At 41.0% G+C, this 21,112-nt stretch overlaps 1 protein-coding gene across 2 annotated transcripts in view; it reads left to right on the top strand.

The window, feature by feature from the left end:
- PPM1L (protein phosphatase, Mg2+/Mn2+ dependent 1L) overlaps positions 1 to 21,112 on the top strand; it is a 186,713-nt gene that overhangs the window by 86,139 nt on the left and 79,462 nt on the right. The window contains exon 1 of one of the 2 annotated variants that reach the window (XM_034781184.1): positions 19,154 to 19,243. The exons of the other annotated variant lie outside the window; for it this stretch is intronic. Within the exon in view, the coding sequence (XP_034637075.1) occupies positions 19,169 to 19,243 (75 nt within the window). The 5' untranslated portion in view covers positions 19,154 to 19,168. Of the gene's footprint in view, positions 1 to 19,153; positions 19,244 to 21,112 lie in introns of those variants that run through there. 2 annotated transcript variants of the gene reach the window in all.

Raw genomic sequence — 21,112 nt, 5'->3', positions numbered from 1 at the left:
GTCAAATCTCCAAGCTATGGATTTTTCCAGTCTTCCTTTTGAAGAAACTGGATAATTGTGATTCCGCACAGAGAACTAAGTTACAGCTAAGAGTTATCTGAATTGTTGCATAGGGTTACCATATTTAAAAAATAAAAAAAGAGGACACTCCACGGGCCCTGGCCCCGCCCCTTTCCCACCCCCTTCCCCGCCCCAACTCTGCCCCTTCCTCAAAGTCCCCGCCCTAGCTCCCCCTCCTCCCTCCCAGCCACACGAAAAGGGCTGCCCAGCAAACCGTGAAGTCGGTAGCGCTCGGGCTTCGGGCAGCCCCTATGCCTCCGGACCCTGAGCTCCCGTCCGGGCACTTCCCCTCCCGGACTCCAGCTGCTGTGCCCCTCCCCGACTCCTTGGCTCTGTTTAAGAGCCGAGCTGCCCGAGCGCTCCGGCTTCGGGCAGCCCCCGTGCCTCGGATCCTGCGCCGCCGGAGCAGAGCAGCTGGAGCCCGAGAGGGGAAGTGCCTGGCCGGCGGCTCAGGGTCCGGAGGCTGCCCGAAGCTGGAGCGCTCGGGCAGCTCAGCTCTTAGAGCCGAAGAGTCAGGGGAGGAGCAGAGCAGCTGGAGCCTGGGAGGGGAAGTGCCCGGCCGGTATTTTTCCCGGACATGTTCGGCTTTTTGGCAATTCCCCCCGGACGGGGGGTTGATTACCAAAAAGCCGGACATGTCCGGGAAATACCGGACGTATGGTAACCCTACTGTTGCAGCCCTCCCCCCGCCCTTCAGAAATCAGAGGTTGGGTTTTTATTTTATTTTTAAATCAGAGGAATGGGTCTACATTACTCAGTAGTCAGTAACTAGGAATACAAAGTTGTTTCCATGTATTACAGTATATAGTTTTTCAAAGTTCTAACAAGTGGCACACTTGTTTAGTTCCCATTGGCATAGTCCATAGAAGAAAGTGTTATCTCATTTTATTGTCAGCGCTTGGCGAAATCTATCCAATTCCACCCTTTCACTTCATTATAACACAGAACCTTTAGCTCCACCTTGCAGAACCGAAGCATGCAGGTTTGCATATATTGGATCTGTAGTATGTGATTTGTGATCCAAAGTTGATCACTCAAAGCGCTGCAAGGGGGTGGAACTTTTCAGAACACAAATAGAATAAACTAAATCCATTGTGGAAATAATTTCAGACAGGCTTTTGTTTCTCATCAGTGTAATGATAGCATTTGGTATTTTATTAAAGTGCTAAATCTGATGTGTTTTTTATGCTACAATCTTTAATAGACAGTGAAGAGGAAACCAGCCACAGAATTGCTTGAGAGCCAATGATTTAAAAAAAAATTGCCCTGAACTCCTTGCCATATTTCCATCTCAATATCTTCACTAAATGAATATTTTATCAGTCTGACAGAGCAGCATTAGTTTTTTTTAGAAAGAGTTTTAAAATAAGTGTCAGTTACTTTGCTTAAGAAAGAAACAACCTGTACCTTATTTAGGCAATATTTTGTCAGGCATAGAGTGCACATTATTTTTGGTTTATATTGTCATAGCTAGACAATACAAACAATGAAGGTACTCTCCAAATGATGACATAGAATCATAGACGATTAGGGTTGGAAGAGACCTCAGGAGGTCATCTAGTCCAACCCCTTGCCCAAAGCAGGACCAACACCAACTAAATCATCCCAGCCAGGGCTTTGTCAAACCGGCCTTAAAAACTTCTAAGGATGGAGATTCCACCGCCTCCCTAGGTCACCCATTCCAGTACTTCACCACCCTCCTAGTGAAATAGTGTTTCCTAATATCCAACCTAGACCTCCCCCACTGCAATTTGAGGCCATTGGTCCTTGTTCTGTCATCTGCCACCACTGAGAACATCTGAGCTCCATCCTCTTTGGAACCTTCCTTCAGATAGTTGAAGGCTGCTATCAAATCCCCCCTCGCTCTTCTCTTCTGCAGACTAAACAAGCCCAGTTCCCTCAGCCTCTCCACATAAGTCATGTGCCCCAGCCCCCTGATCATTTTTGTTGCCCTCTGCTGGAGTCTCTCCAATTTGTCCACATCCTTTCTGTAGTGGGGGGCCCAAAACTGGATGCAGTACTCCAGTGGTCTCACCAGTTCCGAATAGAGGGGAATAATCACTTCCCTCGATCTGCTGGCCAGGACTGGCTTCTCATTCACTGTAATCCCTGGGTCCTTTTCTGCAGAACTGTTGCTTAGCCAGTCGGTCCCCAGCCTGTAGCGGTGTATGGGATTCTTCCATCCTAAGTGCAGGACTCTGCACTTGTCCTTGTTGAACCTCATCAGATTTCTTTTGGCCCAATCCTCCAATTCGTCTAGGTCACTCTGGATTCTATCTCTACCAGCCAGCGTATCTACTTCTCCCCCCAACTTAGTGTCATCCGCGAACATGCTGAGGGTGCAATCCATCCCATCATCCAGATCATTAATAAAGATGTTGAACAAAACCGGCCCCAGCACCGACCCCTGGGGCACTCCGCTTGATACCAGCTGCCAACTAGACATCGAGCCTAGTTGATCACCACCCATTGAGCCCAACAATCTAGCCAGCTTTCTATCCACCTTATAGTCCATTCATCCAATCCATACTTTTTAAACTTGCTGGCAATACTGTGGGAGACCGTATCAAAAGTTTTGCTAAAGTCAAGATATATCATGTCTATTGCTTTCTCCGTATCCACAGAGCCAGATATCTCATCATACAAAGCAATCAGGTTGGTCAGGCATGACTTGCCCTGGGTGAATCCATGTTGACTGTTGCTGATCACCTTTCTGTCCTCCAAGTGCTTCAAAATGGTTTCCTTGAGGACCTGCTCTATGATTTTTCCAGGAACTGAGATGAGGCTGACTGGTCTGTAGTTCCCCGGGTTCTCCTTCTTCCCTTTTTTAAAGATGAGCACTATATTTGCCTTTTTCCAATCATCTGGAACCTCCCCTGATCACCACGAGTTTTCAAAGATAATGGCCAATGGCTCTGCAATCAGATCAGCCAATTCCCTCACCACCCTCAGATGCATTATATCTGGACCCATGGACTTGTACATGTCCAGCTTTTCTAAATAGTCCTTAACCTGTTATTTCACCACTGAGGGCTGCTCACCACCTCCTCATACTGTGTTGCCAGGATAGACTTCTAGCTATCGGGTTTCGTAAATTAGTTTTCAAGTGAAAACAAGAATATTTCTTGAAATCATAACTGTAAAAGTATTTCAACTCTTTAAGTGCTTGCTGTTTGACATTGTAAATCTACATGACATTTAGCTTACTTAATGCCCCCGGTCCAAAGCACTGAGAAGGGTTAATAGGACATAGCAGTAAAACAAAAATACAATAACCTGTAATAAAAACTAGGTCAGCCACTAATAATTCTGAATCTAAACAAAATCCTGGGCCAATTCCTTGGCTCTGGATAGAAACTTGCAGCATCAGTTGGGGGTGCAAAAGTGGCATAAAGCTCATCTTTGTGCTTTCTGGATCCTTAGACTGTTGTATGCAAGGCCAGTGCCCTTACATTGACCACAACTGAAAAGTAGTCAAGGATCTGTGTGACTTAGACATGTGGATGCTGGTTCAGCCTTTACTATAGTCACATCCCTTAGCTGGCAGCAGGGAGCATGTGGGAGCCTGTACATCATTGGAGGATCCCTCTTGCACTGGGGTGATCCTCCCATGTCTGGTTATGCCAACTGTGTGCATAGAATCCATTGGTGGTGTGGCACAAAGTGATTTCACTACACTGGTGGATATAGCCCATTGGGCTTACAAGAAAGGGGGCGGGAAATAAATTATTGGAAGAAATGGCATTAAGAAGACAAAGAGAGTGTCTTGAGACAGGATTTAAAATAAATGAGAATTTAATAAAGAGAGAGGGGGAGGAAAAGATTTCCAAAGAGTTGGGGAAAAGGACAAAAACATGACATTTAGAAATAGCGATAGAAGAATGAAGCTTGTAAAATAGCAAGAAAATAGATAATGTCTTATAGTTCCTCAATTACAAGTGGAAGCGAGTGTAAAGCTTTAAACAATTACGATAACTTTTACAAAGCAAGAAGTCTGTTCATGATACAATGTAATGAAGAATTTCCATGTGTGATAGCTCTTACCCAATGGAATACAATCAGATTAACTGTGATTGCTTTTGTCACTGTATTTCTATAATTGCTGGGCGGTAAGTACTACATTTTCCCATGATACTGTGGAACAGCAATCTCACATTCACGTAGTTTATTCCACATTGTTTAGTATATAGATTTTATGTGCCATTTGCCTATAGCATAATTTGGTCTAGATTTTTGTGTCCTTTCCTTTCCATCTTTTGAATTTCTTAGTCACGTTCATCCCTCATCTGTGACTTGTAGCTCATATTCAAATTGTCTAATACAAAATTCAGAAAAAAACAATAAAAATCCTCAGCAATAAAATGTTTTTATGGTTTTAACTACAAATGTGCATCAAACATGAGGCTTTTTATCACTATTTCCTACAGCAACTGCTCAGCAAATTTGATTTACTAGTTTACTAATATCCTCTGTTCATAAGTGTTGCATATACGTGTTTCAAAAGGGGGCTTTATGGACAACATAAATTGAAATGAGAAGTTCAGAAGTAGACTCGATTAAATTTTCTTAAGTAAAAAAGCTTTTTTATTTATTTGGTATTGACATTTGCAGAGCATCTTAAATGGAAAATAAAATTGTGTTTCTTTACAGTATAACTTTTGTAGACAAACAATGCTTAAATTAAATTTACCATGTCATGCTGACTTGTTCTTAGTTAATAAGTTTTGATTCCCTTTCTTTCCAGAACACTTCAGTTATAATGTATTTTTATAATTGTAGCTCTGCAGGATGAGGAGGGGTAGGGATTGCTTAGTGGTTTGAGCATTGGCCTGCTAAACCCAGGCTTGTGAGTTCAGTTCTTGAGGGGGCCACTTAGGGATCTAGGGCAAAATCAGTACTTGGTTCTGCTAGTGAAGGCAGGGGGCTGGATCCAATGACCTTTCAGGGTCCCTTCCAGTTCTAGGAGATAGGTATATATCTCCATATATTATTATTATTATTATTATATTATGAGGATCATGCAATCTAGTATTTATTTTGTAGAAGCTTTTGTTGTTGTTGTTTCTGTAATGGGGTGGATTAAAAGTACTCAAGATTCAATCAAAAAGCAAGGCAAACTAATCTGGCTTTGCAGTATTGAGCTGGCATATACACTGTGAGATGGATTGGCATAGTATTTTGTTTTCTTCTGTAGCTTACACAGCTACCTTCCATCACTTTCTAGTGCAAAGTTCCTGCTTCTGATGGGAGCCTAGCTTAGAGCTTCTTGTCAACAATCATCCCAACCAAAGAAGCTGTTCTCATAAAAATTGGTTTTTGAAAATGGGATAATCTCTGTTAAGAGAGAATCAATAGGCTTTAGGTTTATGCAGTGCCCTGATGTCGAGCAGTGTACTGAATAATGTCAGAAACTTGGGGGATTTGCCTGCAGAAAACCTCTTGGAATTTACTGATGCTCTTAGTAGCAGCATTAACTTCCGATCCGTGATTTTCTTTCTCTTTGGGGAAAATTGTGTGCAGCTGCAGTTTGGTGCAATGTATTGTGAGGGTATCGGAAGGATTTGGGGCAGTGGGATTATCTTTTGTGTGCTTAACTACAGCACCAGAGATTTTAAAAAATGAGTGCCTAAAAATCCTAAATCCATATCTAGGCACCTGATTACCAAAAGCACTGAGCACCAGCAACTCCCATTTACTTTAGTGAAAGCTGCCTTTAATATCCTCAATCAGTGCCTTTCCCTTTACATATTATCAGGGTGGATAAAAATTGATGAATTTTTTTAAAAGGATGTTTTATTTAAATGGGATTTTCTTGATTTTAAACCAGATTTAATATTTAAATTAAATAATGTTTTCCTTTTAAAATAAAACATTTAAAATTAAATTTTAAATTGATAAACCTATGTGATGACCTAAATTTACTATAATTATAAAAACATGTAAATTAAATTAAACTATTCATGCAGCACATGTGTACCGCTGAAGTTTTAAAGTCAGACCACTAAACTGGTGGAAGTCACTGGCTAAGCATCTGGAGCCAGAGTTTGATGAAATGCTAAACCAGCTTTTGACAGAAGTAGTCTCTGCTGCAGGTTCAGAGAGAATATTTTCTTCAATTCAATTAGTTTAACTACTTCAGTTCAATGATTAGCTCACTGGAAGCTGAATAAATAGGAAAGCTTGTTTTCCTCTTCTAATCTATGACTAAAAATGTGGATGGGATCTACTAGTTCTAAAGTCTCGAAGCACATGGTAACCAGTAATAACCAGTTCCATTTCTTAACTACAGATAATACTTCCCTTTTTAATAAATCAGTTAGTTTTATATGCAAAACTTGTCTTGGTAAGCTTAATTTTTTTTTAAATATCAAGCACATTTAGGGTAGTTTTGTTGTTTACAAATAAGAATTTTAAAATGCTGTTTTTGTACATTTTTAATTGAATTCCAATTTCCATCCAAATGCAGCTTGACGCAAATCTGAAGTTTAAAACAAAAAAATCATCATCTAGTAAATAAGAAAGGGGTCTATCATTTTCTAACATAATAAAGTAAAAATTAATAATCTGAATTGTGACAACGGCAGGCCAGATGCCAGCTCTTGCCCAGACTGCAGGCATTAGCTAAGAACTGACAGCCTTGTAGCTAGAGACCAGACCAAATCATCTAGTTTTGCTCAGAATAGGTATTAGTATTATAAGAAAGTATTTAGTGTTTAGACTTTATGAACTACTTGTCAATTGCTGCATGCATTAATCTCACTTTTAATGTCTGTATTCCATGCTATAAGAAAATATGTAAGTTTTGCTTTATAACTTTGAAAATACTTGCTCTAAACTTGTGAACTTGTCAAAATCAGATGGGCCATCAAGGATCATTGCAATACAAAGAATTAGTTAATGGCCCTATCACACTCGTAGTGGAGTATGTGCAGAAGGCCTCATCCCATTGTTTTGAATGCTAGAAAAGAGAAATAAAAATAGTTGATGTGAAGATTTTTCATCTTTTTGGCTGATTGCACTCTAAAGGGCCAGAGACTAAATTGAAGCTAGAGATCCCCAGGGATGCCTTCCGGGGCTGCTCTGAAAGACTCTCTGAATTGACAGATGACTTCAACTCTGTCACTTTTAGGATTTAGATGGTAACTCATTTGTGTGTATATGTTTGCTTGCTTTAACCTGTAAATAACTTATTCCTTTTTTCTAGTTAATAATCTTTAAGTAGTTTATTACAGGATTGGATACAGGCAATATCTTTGTAAGACATCTAGGGTACCAATTAATCTGGGGTAAGTGACTGGTCTCTTGGGACTGGAGCCACTCTGAATGTGGTCTGATTTTTGGTTTAAGTGATCATTTATCACTTTAAACCCAGTTTGAGTGGCAAGATAGATTGGATAGATTGGGTCTAAAGGGACTGTCTGTGACTCCATGGTAAGACTGTTATAGTGATCTAGGATCACTCGATATCACACATTTGTTACTGACTTGGTGAAATCTAACATATAGAACACACAACCAGTTTGGAGTGTCTGCCCTTTTTTTGACAGTCTGCCCTCAGGTAGGCACTCACAGTCGTGAGCCAATCCAGACAGCGGGACATAAATAAATGCATTAAAATGTTTATAGTGTATCCTCCTGGTTAGCAAAAAGAAGTACCAAATGTCATGTAAAAGCAATCTATGATAAGGCCTAAATATACTATAATTATAAAGATCATTTAAATTAAATTAAAAAATAATATTCATGCAGTACATGTGTGCTGCTGAAGTTTTAAAGAAAGTCAAACCACTAATCTTCTGGAAGTCATCTGGAGCCAGAGTTGCAAATCAACAGGTTGAAAACAATTAAAACATTTCTTTAGGAAAATTACTAAAAAGTACAAATATAAAACAAGATTAAAATTGATTATTTAAACCAAGGTTTCCTTGCTGATTTAAATCATGTTTAAATCAATGATTTAAATCACTTTGATTTGACTTAATCCACCTTGCATCTTATCTCTGGGTTTCCATGGCTGTGTGCTGTCTTGGCTCTCTCCATACTTTTCTGACCCTCCATCATAACCCACTTTGAGGTTGCACCTCCTGTCTCCCTTCTGTTCATTCCTCACTTCAAATTCGTTCAGTAGGCAATCTTTCTCTCCTGTGACTTCCACTGCCGTTTCAGTGTTAGTGCTCCAAAATCAGTTTCTCCCCTGTACTCTCCATCTAGCCATGTGTGTCTGACTCTTTCCAACATTTCCTGTGGATGTTTCATTTGTTGTGTTCAAAACTAAGGTTTTCTTCCTCCAGATCCCCCCACCCCAACTCTCTCAACACCCACAGATCCTGTCCTTTATCCCTTCTCCATAAAAATCAGCATCAGCATTCCTGTCAACCATTCTCACAACTCTGAGGTCCTCTTAGACACTCTTCTCTCATTGCCTTGTAAAAATGTAGTGCTGCTTCCTCTACAGAATGTCCCTATCTTTCAAATTCAATTGCCAAGAAACTAGCCCATTTCTTAGTTGTTTTCTCCTTGACACCACCAGCCTTCTACTTTCGAGACCCTTTCTCCCAAGTCCATCATTCCAGTCCATGCAGACACAGCAACCAAAACAATTTTCTTTTCCATCCTTTTCATTCTGACCACAGCTTATCCCTTCTTAAATACTTACTGTGGTTCCAACTCTCATAAAGTTCAAACTTTCCTGCCCTTCACCTTCAAAACTCTGTCCTGGGTTATACTACTGAATATTCTATTGTTGTTGTTTTATTTTTGTATGCAGTAGCACCTAGGAGACAGAGAGCTTGGCCAATACCCCCAAGTGTATTAGGTGCTCTGCAAACACAGAACATAAAGATGGTCCCTACCTCAAAAAGCTTACATTATAAGACACAGTAGGAGGATATCAATAGTTGTCAATGCTTCAGAGTCAAGTTGGAAGGGCATATCGAGTGGGGACCTGCAGTGATCTGTTTTGGGTTCAATTCTATTCAGTATCTTCATAAATGATTTGGATAATGGCTAAGGTTAAGATTTTGTCAAGAGCCAACTGGCTAAGAGGAATGAAGTGGGAAAGGTAGATTTTTTTTAAAAAAACATTTTTAACATCTGAATTTTAAATGATTGCAGACACTGTTGCCTAATATTTAGTTTTGGAAGGTGAGATGGAATAGAAGGGAAAAGTCAGGGGTCAGGAGCTGGGTGACAGATTGGGGAGTGTGGGGAGCAATTAGTATGGGAGAATTGTGATATTGGTGCTGAGAGCTAATATCATGGGCCTATAAGTATTGCCTTGTTCAGTTTTGTTGTTTTTAATAGGAGGCTCATAAAAGCACAGTATAAGGCCTTCCAATTAATTGGGAGGCTGTGTAGTCCACTGGCTAGGGCTCTGGATTAGGAGATCTGAATTGTGATCTCAGTTCTGCCTCTAACTTCCTGTGTGATCCAGGGCAAGCCACTTCTTTCAGTGACTTAGTTTCCCTTCTGTAAAATAAAGATAATGATGTCTCCTCACCTTCAGATGCTCAGATATCATGGTGATTGATGTGTGTGGCAGTAGAACTGAATAGAACTTATTTCCACAGAGTGCACATAAAGCAGTGCTGTGGGAGTGGCAGCCTTTCACCCTCTTTCCTTCACTCACAAAACCAATTTCAAAACAGATTGGCTGCGCGATGCGTGCCTAGGCTCCATAGATTAAAGAGGTGGCAATTCTGAGGTCACTGCCAGCACTTGCTTCACTAGAAAGGCAGGTAATTTTGCCCTATTCTGCTGCCTAACCACTTGACAAAGCAGGCTCTACATTTTATTGGGCTCTCTGAATGCCAAACCTGTTTTTCTTATTTAGAAATATTGGCTCAGCCCTATTTAAATTCCTGTTCAAACTTTTAGAAGCTAAAGGTTAAATATTTGTGGGAACTTTCCAAAATGTTAAGTTCTATTCCATCAGTTGCTTTGCTACATGTTTCCAATAAAGGAATGTGCATTCCATCATCTCAAGACTCGCTATGAAATCTGAAAACTTCAGACTGTGTCACTTTAATATACAAACATACTGAGCAATACAAAAGGCTTGAAATCAAAGCTGTGCTGTTATCTCTTCAGAGCAGGAGCTCTTTCAGGGAGGTTCTATTGGAAAGGCAGAATAATTTCCAGTTGTGTCTTTGAAGTTTTCTGGTGTGATATCACGGACATTTAATGCATGCTGTGTCTGCTCTTAAAATAGTGAGAAATTGCAAAGTGAAGCGATAACACAAAGAAGTTGTTTAAACATTTCATCAGTCTTACTTTTTAGGGTTTGCTCATTCAGTTTCAGTATGAAGCAAACCCAGTCATGTCTTTATCTTTCAGAATCTTACTGATGAAATTACTTAAGTTAGATATAGCACAGTGTGGTGGTCTGATATACAAAGTACAAACTACTGAATGTGATGATTACAACATACACTTTAATGGTATTACCCCAAGGTTCATAGTATGTGTCTGTTATTACAGTCAGTGAACGTATAGCATCACTCCAACAGAACTTGGGATACCTAACAGAATTTATTTAGTTCATTCATTATTTTATCTTACAGTGCAATGGAACTGATTGTTTCACTCACCCAAATGAAATAGTTCCATTCTAATTGTCTCTGGTTTATTCTCAATTTTTTAAATAACAGAGGAATGATGTTTTTGTGGCTAACCCTCAGGACCAAGTGTTTGCTGGAGTACTGAATCCTAATCTTAGCTCTGCCACAGGGTATCTGTGTAACCTTGGATAAATCACTTAATTGCTTAGCCTTAGTTGCTCCATCTATTACATCAGGAAAATCAGGACTTGAAAATTGTATCTGACCTGCTATATTTTTAAGGCCCAAACCTACCAGTCAGAGTGAAAATACCTCCGTGGCCTGTGATGTAAAGAAATTAAACAGTTATGTATTGTGTTGTCTGCTCTATTTAATGATAACATATTTCAATCAACTTTCATTCTTTGGAAGTGTAACTTTCATCTCCCTTGCTTTCATAACACCTTTCTCTCCTTGCCGTTTATTCCACCCCATTGTAAATTTCTTTTTGTTTTCCTGTGTTTCTTTTTGGTGTTGTCCTCAGTGTCTGTTTCCTCTTTTCCTTCTCTCCCATTATTTCCCCTTATCCCTTTCTTTCCCTGCATGATTTTAGGCAGGGAAAGATCTTAATCTCGCTGTGCCTCATCCACTTGGATACTAAAGTGATAGTGGCAATACAAGTATCTAGAAGGATAGGCACACTACTATTTTAACTCCTACCTCCCAAGGTGTGAACATATAGCTTAGACACGCCAATACAACCCAATATTGATGGCAGGTGAAGTGTCTGGGGAAGGTGTGGGGAGCAGGGATTTCCCTAGACCGCCCCTGGGGGGGGAGTACATGCCCCCTGAATTTCCCCAACATCACCTCCTCCCCTGTTACATGCAGTGTTGCCAATTTAGTCGTTGGTTGGAAATTTGAATTGAAATTGAAACATTAATACACACTTTAAAAGCATATAATATATATATGAGAAAATACTTGTACCCGAGAAAGCATAATGGGTTTGAAAAGTCTGAATAAAAATTAGCCTCCTCATACAGCTGTTATTTATGACAATGTCAGCACATTTGTTTCAGCTATATTGGCCTACCTAATAATTTCAAATTATTATTTATAAGCAAGGTCTGAATGTGCTCTCCTCTGACAGCTAGTGATGAGCCATGGATGGATGTAAAGGCTTCAGGGCCAGATTGTATTTACATGAACACCTACAGTGCCTAGGTATCCAGCAGACAGCTGTGTTGTCCAGGTGATCAAATTTGGCTGCCGTTGGATCACATATCACCTAAGTATTAAATGTGGGGGTCATGAAATGTTGTTATCCTGATTGTATGAGTAAAGGGCAGCAGAACTGTACTTAGCCTGACTGAATGAGGGGGTCTCCCTCAGTGCTAATTTGTGCTAGGGCTTGCTAGGTCTGAGCCCCGGCACCTCTAGGCTGGGCAATTCATAGCCCTGGGACCTCTGGGCTTGCCACATCAGTTATGAAAGCAACAAACTTACTTGAGCCCCAGCACCTCTTTCATTACAAATTAAGCACTGGTCATCTTCAGCTGAACTGCACTCCCTAAGCAGGAGGTTTGGATGCCATATCCTAGTGAAGAGAGAGAAGGTGGGGCTCAGGTGTTTTGCTTGGTGATATGGGCTCTGCCTAAGAGTCACAGGCACTATTTGACCTGCCCCCCTCTCCTGTTTAGAGAGAGAGCTGATTAGGCTTCATAGAGAGTCTTTTGGTTTAAGTGACCTCTAGAGCTGAAATCGCTGATAATCAGGTCTAAGTGCTTAGACCTGCTGTGGGACAGTGTTTCTGTGGAAGAGACGGCCCAGCCTGCACTAGCAGCGAGCTGAGAGCTGAAATCACTGAGAGGTGTGTGGAGCCGCAAGAGACTGACTCGCATAGGTCAGTGGCAGCAGAAGGTGACAGTGCAGGGCCATTGGGGACAGAGCAGAGTGAACAGTGGCATGACAAACAACAGTGGCCAGAGCATTGGACTATGTTTTAGTGACATCGCTCCAGAATGCTAGATTTGTGACTGGGAAACTTATATAAATATATATTTCTTAGGAGGCCAAGATTTTTAAAATGCATTATTTGCCAAGGTCGTTATCTCACAACATCGCTACCTCAAGAGGTCATTATCTTGGGAAGTTTCTGTACTAAACTTTTTTATTATTATAATTATTTTTATGTAAGAACGGCAATATTGGATTAGACCAAGGGCCCATCTATCCTAGTAGCCTGGCTTCTGACAGTGACTATTCCAGGTGCTTTAGAGGGGATGAACAGAATAGCTAAACCAATACTGGCAACCTATATGAAAAGGCTGCAAATCACCATGCCTCTGGACTGCATCAACATGCAGAAAGCCTTATAAGCCAGTCACTGTCAAAGCCAATTTTATACAAACTTAATGAGGCTGTTAAGAATGCTGGAGACACAACTCAGTTTATGTGAACCAGCATGGCTGTTGCATCATACCACACACTACAAACTGGAGGCCAATGTTAAGTGCATTGTCACTTGTTAATCCTGAACTTGGACACTGGTTTTGAACAAGACTGGCAAATGCTCACTATCTTTCTGAAAAAAATCAGCTGACCCTCTAGAAGCATGTGGTGCAACAGTGAAAGACTCAGCAGTTGAAAAAGTGAAGAACTCTCTCACCATATTCAAAATATGTGCATGTATGGCTGATGAATGCACCAGTGCAAATAGACATCAAGTATTAAGTCATTGCGTATGTCATTGATGACCATGGTAGGCCAGTAGATGCATTCTAGATGTTCAGGTTATAGAAGACACATCAGCTGCATCTGTGACATCTTAGAAGAGTTAAATGCATGTAAATTGAACCCCAAACAGATAGCTGCTTGTGCATTTGATGGAGTTACAAACGTCTCTGGAAGACATAATGGAGTACAAGTTTTGCTCAGAGAAAAGTGTAACCCTAATCTCTCCTATACACACTGCAGAGGCCATCTACTCCAGCAAGTGCTAGTACAAGCTGCAGAATCTTCAAAAGACATTAAAAAGCCATCAGTGTAATGGCTTTTTATACTCTTATTTTTTTTTCCAGCAAGAGTCCAAAAGGACTGAACGTCTTGGAAACAAATAGAAGATACACTGGGATTGAAGTTCAAATTAGTCCAACCTGGGAAAACCTGCTGGCTTTCTCATGACCGATCCTTGGCTGTTGTCTTAAAATTACTGCAACCATTATTACTGGCTTTGGAAAGTATCCACCAAGATAGGACGAATCTAAGTAGTGAGGCTGTTGGACTACTTTTGCTCCTACGTTCAGAAAAGACTATTGCCATTCTCTCTCTTGTAAGTCTATTGTTGAAACCACTTGGGTCATTATACAATGCCATCCAAGCATCTTCTACAACAGTAGTAGATCTTTGTCCAGCAATAGAAGCTACCCCTGGATCAATCAGAGATATCCATTGAAAATGTACTGGAAGAAGCAAAGACTTCAGTTCAGAAGTTGACTAATGAAGGTACTTATATTGACTCCTTAAGTGAAGAGGACAAGAAGTGTTTGTTAACCCAGCTGAAAAAGTACACACACTTGATTCTTACAAATCTACAATAGCAATTTCTGGATTCTATCAACCTCCACGTAGTTTTTACAGATGCCTGTCTTATAAAACACCGACAGTTGAGTGGAGTGAGGCACTACCAGCAATGGGGTTGCCATGTGATCAGGACAGAATAGAGAATTTGAACACAGAGTGGAATATCATACGATGAACGAATGAAGATTTAACTTCAGCATCTTTATCATCATTAGTGGTTCGACCCAATTTTTCTGCTATGTTTCCTAGGATGAAAGAAGTAGGAATTCATCTCTTGCTACTCCCAGTCACAACAGCTACAGTTGAGTGTTCTTTTTCCTCATTGAATAGAATTTTGTGTTCTGAAAGAAGTCGCCTTCTGCCTGATCATGAGCATGTCATGAAGGACTGGAAGTAATGGACACACAAGAAGACACCAAAGAGTGCAAGAAACCAAGACGGATGTAAATGTTGTGCTTCCTAGTAGGCTTGAGTAGCCAACTTTTAACTTTTAATTATTTTTTTATGATGATTTTAAAACATGAGTTAAATCTAATAAAATGTTCATGAAACATTTTTCAGTTTTTACTATGGTGCCATACAGCCCACCTTTGCCCTCACAGTCTCAACCCTCTTTGGTCCTCACCCACCCTGAATATTCCAATATCCCCCCTAATTTCAATTCCTGGGGAAAACACTAGTGGGGAGGACAAACAATCCTACACAAACAAACAAAAGTGCCACTCATCTGGAGGGTAAAATTGAAGGCTATGGAGAACTATAGAGAATTTCACTGCTGCTAGCAGCTGTCTCTGAGCTTTGGCTTTCCCAGATCTCCTTGCTGTGGACAAGGCTTCCTTGCTGATCTGTTCCCAGCTGGGAGCTACCCACATGGAAAGGAGGAATGTGCCCAGCCTTATTCTGTCTCTGTTCCTCCCTTTAAGGGGATGGAGGAAAGAATCCCCCAGAGAAGTGCGAGCATGGGATACCCCATACCCTCTACCCCTGTTCACCACCTCAGTCAGGCCCTACATACAGGTTGTTTTAAACAAAACAAAAAAGGGGGAGGGGGCAAATTCTACCCTCAGATGTTAATATGTAATTGCTATTTTCTTACGTGGGGGTTGCATATGTATAACTGAGGACAAAATTTGGCCCTTATCCGTTTAAATGCCTTTGGATTCAATTACCTCAGAAGGCATTGGTAACATAGGCAAGAAAATCGTTTTAATATGACTTAATTTGACTATGTACCTTGTAAAGTGAGACCATAAAACATAGTTGTTTTTTTCCTGTCTAGAGACCCAACTTACGCCTTATACCTGGCCTTTCCCTAAGGATGCTGCTTTATAGTTTTTCTGCATACTGAAATGGTGGTGATAATGGCTCCAGAAGATGAGGGTACATTGGGGACTTTAGCTTTTTCTGTTTATGGATTTTAATTTGCTGCTTTTCAGTTTGATAAAAGTGCCTGTCTGAGTTTGTTTAATGAAGTTTATATTCTGTTATAGCTATTTCAATTAATAATGCAATTACTATCTGTCATTAATCCTGCGCACACTGGATGGTTGTGTGTTTCTTACCAGAGGATATGTTTTGAGGGTGTTTCTTATATTAATGCAAGTTGATAAGTACCGTAACTTGAGAGACAAAAAATAATAATCCTAAATTAGACATTTTCTTGGCATTTGTTGGAGCTGTGTGTTTCATTGTATTGCTGATCTGCCAATTCTTTCCTTCACTCTGCTTTTTGTTGGGTGTAGGGGGAGGGGAAAGAATTACTATCAAATATTGATCTCAGTGTAGGGTCAGGGAGAGAACTACTCTATGCTGTATTTCATGTATTATAGAGATTCCTTTGAGTTATATACCAAGAGACTCAGTACTGTCCAGCAAGGCATGTTTTTACCTGAAGGATTCTTCTAAGCTGACCATTTATATTTGTTCCTCTGTAGGATTTATAAATATTAATTATTGTGAAGTGTAAGAGTCTCTCTGGAGTAGAGCACTGCAGGTGCCCAATTTTGTGGCAGTCTGGTTCTTTCCACAGTAGGCATTGCTTTCTTCTTTCCTTCCCTGTAGTCTTTGAATTTGTTCAGGAGTGGCTCAAAAAGGACTTAACATCCTTTGGGAGCAGGTATTGGCCCTTAGTGCCCTCAAAGGCTACTTAATGGAGTGTAACTCCTTAGTGGTCAGAGTCCTAAGGCGTTTCCTACCTCAGGGCCCTTTCTGGACCCTTACCATAGCGCTAAAAGCCCTCTATTCAGATCTGTTTGCCTCAGAGTTACGAACACCTCAGGAATGGAGGTTGTTCGTAACTCTGAACAAAACCTTAGGGTTGTTCTTTCAAAAGTTTACAACTGAACATTGACTTAATACAGCTTTGAAACATTCCTATGCTGAAGAAATATGCAGCTTCCCCTTTACTTTTTTAGTAGTTTAAGTTTACCACAATACTCTACTGTATTTTTGCTTTTTTTTGGTCTCTGCTGTTGCTGGTTTACCTACTTCAAGTTCCAAATGAGGGGTATGGTTGACCAGTCAATTTGTAACTCTGCTGTTTGTAACTCTGAGGTTCTACTGTACTAAAATGCATTCCTCCTCACTTTGTCTCCTAGAAAGTTTCCTTCCAAGTGACCATTACTTTGGTTATGAGAAAAGGGGAATTAGCAGCTCTGACCTCCAGCTGGCAACATCCACAAAGAGAAACTAGTTCTCTGCACTGGTCCTGTTTTTCTTCCAAGGTGTTGTCTGCTTTCCAGCTTAATTACGTTTCCCTCCTTATCTTCTAGCCTAACCCTCCAAACAGCCAAAGAGAAATGTTGGCATTCCCTCAATGCCTCTCACAAAGCCTACCTCTGCAGTGCAAGAATTAATGAAATACAACTTCCTTTGTCTTCTTCAGGTATCCCAAGGAGGGAGAGAAAGTTTCTATCTATGAACTTTCCCACTTGATCCATTCCTGCATCCAGCTTGCTCACTCTATCAGTTTTCCTTGTATGGTCAAACTTCATTTTCTCTATGCTAGTGCAGTTGCCCCATGCTGGATGAAGAGAATCTAGACTGAGTGACTAGTGAACGGAGGGGTATGATAGGTTAACCTTTGACCTTTCCATTTGGAAGCTATTGATGGGGCAACTGTGAGAGAGAAGGATTGGGCGTGAAAATCTTGTTTTCTACTTGGACACCTCCTGCCTTTCCGAAAGCTAAGGACCAAGAGACCCAGGGTTCACAGAGCTTGGTCATAGAAAACAATTGATTCATGGATTTTTAAATCCAGAAGAGCCCATCTAGTCTGACTTCCTGCATACCACAGGCCATGGGAGTTCCCTGAATTAATTGCTGCTTCAATAGCTGTTGTTAAACTAGCACATACCTTTTAGAAAAATATTCAAGAATCCACCACAACCCTGGGTAAGTTGTTCCAATGGTTAATCACCCTTGCTGTTAAAAACATGCATCTTATTGCTAGTCTGAATATATTTAGCTTTAACTTCAAGCCATTGGATCTTGTTATATCTTTGTTGGCTATACTGAAGAGCTCTCTGTTATCAAATTTTTGGTTCCCATGTAGGTACTTATAGACTGTAATCAAGTCACCCCTTAACCGTCTCTCTGTTAGGCTCAAGCAGCTCAGTCTATTTTGTTGATCATTATAAGGCATGTTTTCTAATTCTTTAATCATTCTCATGGCTCTTCTCTGAATCCTTTCCAATTTTTCAACATCCTTCTTGAAAAGTGGGCACCAGAACCGGACACAGTATTCCAACAGTGGTTGTACCAGTGCCCTATATAGAGGTAATTTAACCTCCCTACTCCTGCTTGATGTTCCCCTGTTCAGACATCCTAGGATACATTAGCCCTTTTATGCACCGTGTTCCATTATGAGCTCATGTTTAGCTGATTATCCACCATGATCCCCAAATCTGACAAGCAAGAAAAATGTGTTTTTTTCTGGGTAAATGGTGCTGCACTGCAGAAGAGTTACAGGAGACAGGAATTGATTTCATTCTTGAGTGGTGCTGAATTAGTCTTGCATAAATAGTGAATGCTACACTTTCTGAACCAGCTTCTTCCCCATTATTTGTAGCATAGGTTGATGTATTGGCCTTCTCAAAAACTTAGTGAGGAATGAACCTCAGTAAAGGAGCTAAAATTGTATTTTAAACAGAGCTCATTGAATCCTCAAAGTCATTACCTTGACAATATTTAATTTCCATATCCATTGCTAAAGGAAAATGTCATCAGGCCTATGTGTTAAATTTGTTTAAAAGATCAGATGGCTGCATTTTTCCTTTTAACTTGTCATGCCCAGTATTTGTTAGCGCTATCAGAGAGATAATAGGGGATTACAATAACTACTGCTGATACCAGCTGCTGTTTCGCCAGCTACTTATTAATCTCTCATGTTCTGCTGACTGATAGGCACTGCAGAAGACATCTGCAGATCCTGGGTTAACCCTTAGGCTCTGCCACATCAAATACTTTTTCTTTTTTTAAAAAAATCCTGAAGTGGTTTATCTTCATTATTCTTACCTTCTTTTAATTACAATACTGGATGGACCATCGAGAGAATTTTTAAATGGGATTCCTTAATGCAATGTTTTTAAGGTCATCTGACATTTGTTTGGGCCTTTCATTTTCCTTAGGAGTGTTTTCAGTGTTAGACTCCTCCTGTAGAGTACAAGCTTTCTCAAACTCCAAGCCGGGGCTACTGGAGGGGAAGGGAACAGCATCTCGATGGAGTCAGAACTCTTATGTGTTCTCTTCTTTAGTAATCTTGGAAATAAGAAAATGCAATTTGCTGTCTGGAGTGTACTGTGAGATTTCATGTCTGCTTTCTCTAGCTTCAGCCTCTTTTATTCTCAGCAGGGCTACAGTGACAGAGCAAGGTTTCCTCTGCAGTGGCTCTTTCCAGCCATTGGGGGCTGCTGTGACACCAGCACTAATGGCATGGAAATCGACTGCTCAGCTCTCAGTGTACACCCTGCTGGTGTCCAGCTGTCATGAAGCCTCCAGGGAGGAGAAAGTGGGGAGGAGGCAGCAGCAGCCAGATTACTTGGAGCCCTTCTGGCAGAGAGGTGAGGGGGACTGAATGGGAGCACAGTGGTTCAAGGGGGAACAGTTGGGGGACAGAGTGACATGGAGAATAATGAGAAGCAGGGGCAGAATGGCTGCTCAAGGATCTTCCTCCCCTCCAGTACAATATCACCCACCTGCAGTCTCTCCCTCCCCCTTTAATCACCCCATCTTCAGGCTGTCCCAAGCTCATCCATCTCACTGAACATGTCTCGGTAAGGCCATTATGAGGATACTCTAGTATCCACTAACAGTTGGTATTTGTGAATGTGGGCTGGAATTCTGAGTTGTCTTTTGAGCAGCACAGCCTAGATGAGGGAGGAGGGGTCGAGGGGAAGACAAAAAGTGGCTTTAAGCTGCCTTTTGCAACCTCCAAATTCTGGACCCAGCCCTCAGCACAACTTGAATAGTTATGTCAGTTTTGGCTGACAGGCTATGATCTTCTTTGCTGGCTCCCAACATGGGCTCGGCTGCCTCACTTCCTACCATTGAACACATCCTATGCTGGGAACTGTACCAGATGTCTTCATAGGACTTCTCTGCCATCCCTACTCCAGTGGAGAACTCCCCTACATTACAGGGATTCTTCTGGGCCTTTTACTTGGTTCTGCATGGACTATTTATAAGTATAGAGGATAAATGAGAACTTATAGTTTTACATATCAACAATACACAGTTATCTGATAGTTCTTGCCCATTTTCTATTTGTTAGTCTTCTTGTACTTTTGAAAATATATTGGGATCATTCCATATAATTATTTGAAACAGATTTTGTTTGGGGAAAACTTGATCTTGCTCTTACTATCTAAATTACTGAGAGTTTTTTTTTTCTTTTTCCACTTCTTTTTCTTCCTTCTCTCCTTTGTGTATAAATGGCTTTTCTCTTCTTTTAGAGCACAACTTCAAAAGGGGTCTAAATCTGATGTCTAATATTTATAAATAAATGTTACACACAGAAAATCTATGTTAAAAGAAAATTAAGGTTACAAAGTCAAGCATTCAGAAGTTAGGAAATACCAGAATGAAGGTTGCTTGTGCAACCTTCATTTGGTCCCCTTGTGCCTAAGCATTAGAATAGTTTTTACTTTTATCATTTTCTAATGATAATTAGATAATTTTCTAATTTCCTAATCTTTGAGTGGTTGACTTTGCAACATGAATAATGTTCTTTTAATGTAGAGGGGGGTTTTGTGTGTGATTTCCTAGATTTTTAGAAAAGCAAACTGAAAATACAGAAATTCCATCATGTGGCACCATGTGGTCACCCTGCAGGGGTGGATTGTTCTGCCACTGGGTCAGCGGGGATCCAGCCACAACACATTGACTGGGTTTCAGGCAGCAATGCAACCAGACTGGAGTCGGCTGTCCCTGGGCCACTTCCTCCCTTTGGGGTGTGCCTAGATCCATGGGTGTTCTCCATCTCCCTGGGGTAGATAGCCAGCAGCAGTCCCAGCAACTCCTCAGTGCTTCAGTTGGCTGGTGGCTTCAGCAGCTCTGGCCAGTCCTCAGCTCACCGGGGCTTCTCTTCGATCTCCAGCCTCAGGAGCGGGCGAAAGGCATCTGTCTCCTCTGGCAGCTGTAGCCAACCTGAGCTCCCAGACCCACCCTTTAGACTTCCTATCCTGCTTCTTAACTTCCAGTGGGAGGGGTGGCCATGGCGTGGCTCCACCCACCTGGGCTCAGAGAGTGGTGCCTCCCCCTCTGCCTCAGAGGGAGGCCACTCTTCCTCACTACCCGCATGGGTTACTGGCGGGTTGGAAAGTTTAGAACTCTGCCACTTGAACTAATGGAGGAGCTGACAGCAATAATAGATTGTCATTCTCTATGGGCCACCAATACATGTGGGACAACACACACTTTGCCAGTGAGTT

The sequence above is a fragment of the Trachemys scripta genome, chromosome 9, assembly GCF_013100865.1.
Source record: "Trachemys scripta elegans isolate TJP31775 chromosome 9, CAS_Tse_1.0, whole genome shotgun sequence".
NCBI classification, from domain to species: domain Eukaryota; kingdom Metazoa; phylum Chordata; order Testudines; family Emydidae; genus Trachemys; species Trachemys scripta.
The sequence above is the reverse complement of the archived record's forward strand: the minus strand, read 5'-3'. Positions and strand labels throughout refer to the sequence as shown.